Source organism: Ceratosolen solmsi, unplaced genomic scaffold (genome assembly GCF_000503995.2).
Source record: "Ceratosolen solmsi marchali unplaced genomic scaffold, CerSol_1.0 scaffold56, whole genome shotgun sequence".
NCBI lineage: Eukaryota > Metazoa > Arthropoda > Insecta > Hymenoptera > Agaonidae > Ceratosolen > Ceratosolen solmsi.
In genome coordinates, this window is record NW_011948425.1 from 6,455,162 (window position 1) to 6,456,850 (window position 1,689).

Below are 1,689 nucleotides of genomic sequence, written 5' to 3' on the forward strand. Positions count from 1 at the left end.
AGTGCGCATATCGTATCGTTATCGAAGAGCGTCTCGGCGATACCCTCCTCCTCGCCTTCGATGTCGTCCACGTAGACCTGAAGAGTGAGCGCCCGCATCTTCAGCACCCAGATCGCCTGCGAAAGTAAGCCAGGAGGTGAGAGGGAGCGGTGGTTTGCTTTACCAGCCGAGGCCAGGAAATGGAGGAAATGGCCAGTAGCGGCGCAGTCGGGCCAACCTGATCGAGGGGACTCTTGCGGAGGAGCTCAGTGCAGGCGGCTGCGCACTCCTCGTAATGCTTCCGCCGGAAGAGGCTCCATGCCTCGAATAGCTCCATCTCCTTTCGAGGAAAGACGTTCGGCTCACAGCTGGGGCTCGCGTTCGCTCGTTTTATTGATTAGCCGTCGCCTTCAACGAGCAACAGCCGACGCCGACCTCGCACCAAACCCCGGTTTGGTTCGCGCTTCCTACGCTTCGGACTCCTGTCTCCGTGAATTAAGATCGATCGCTATTCCCATGGGACCGAGGAGCTACAGCCACGAGCTCTTTTATCCTTTCGTCGTAAGAGTCGGGGCTCTCGATGCTTCGGGGCTTACGTTTCAACTCGGCTAGCTTCGCTCCCCTTGCCTGATGGCTTATTGTGTACGAACATGTTTCCAAAGTAACTGCCTACTTTCGTATGCTACACATTGTTTTTAATTTTGAGGGAGGGAGTGAGATGGGCGACTTAACATGCATTACAATGCACGTTAATCAAAGGGTGGCGGCATTGTACGGTTTTAAAAAACTTTTCGAAAATTGATTTAATTAATATACACTTTCATGATGATTTATGGCTAACGAATCTTAAATAATTGTCTTATATTTTTCTTCCCATACTCGGGTGTTTCCATACAAGATAAATATATTTTTATTTGCAATTTTAATTGCAAATTAGCTGTTTATAAGCCTTTCTTTAATTAATTGTGTGATTATTCATTTCCCTTCCTCTGTAATTCTAATATAATTTCGTGGAATTTTATGACAAAAATTTTACGTTTAAAAAGGGTAGCAAAATGTTAATCAAACAAACAAAAACAAAGAACAAAAACATTAAATCTCTATATCTTACGTGTAAAAAAAAATTCAGACTTTTATAAAGTAGTTTGTCCTTAATAAAAAATAATTTATCCATATAATGCAAGGTTTCACAATACGAACCGTAGAATTAAAAAATAAAAAAGAAAAGAATTATTATCTATTACGTAACCTCACTGCTGTTCATACATCTTAAATATATATATTATTATTTTTAAATACAATAACAAAACGCGCATCTATATAGAAATTTATTTTGAAAAACAAATTGTTAAAAACGTTATAGCAGAATTGGCAAGGGCTACATTGATTACAAAGTGTATCGAATGCGCAATCTGTGAAGATAATCATCATTACGCAAAATGTTATAGTTAACGAAAAAATTAAGGCGTATTTGACGTTAAGCGAGCTTTCCTTTATTTAAAGCGCATTATTAGACGTGACTCGATTGCACGTCGCTCGTCTGCTTGCGAAAGGTTTACGAATACGAGCAATTTGCACGCATCAAAATTATTTCCACTACTTAAGTGGATCTACCCCATCGAAGATTCAATCACTTTAGCTATCTTAAGCTGCGTGAGCGAAGGAACGTCGATAAAAGGAAAATGATGAATATTTCGAAAAAGTAAAAAG

The 1,689-nt window shown here is 40.4% G+C and overlaps 1 protein-coding gene across 1 annotated transcript in view; it reads right to left on the minus strand.

The window, feature by feature from the left end:
* Positions 1–573, minus strand: part of BBS8 (tetratricopeptide repeat protein 8) — a 4,026-nt gene extending 3,453 nt beyond the window's left edge. The window contains exons 1-2 of the mRNA XM_011500524.1: positions 218–573; positions 8–116 (exon numbers count right to left, since the gene is read on the minus strand). Coding sequence (XP_011498826.1) covers positions 8–116; positions 218–316 — 208 coding nt within the window. The 5' untranslated portion in view covers positions 317–573. The remainder of the gene's footprint in view (positions 1–7; positions 117–217) is intronic.
* Positions 574–1,689: the final 1,116 nt, after the last annotated feature.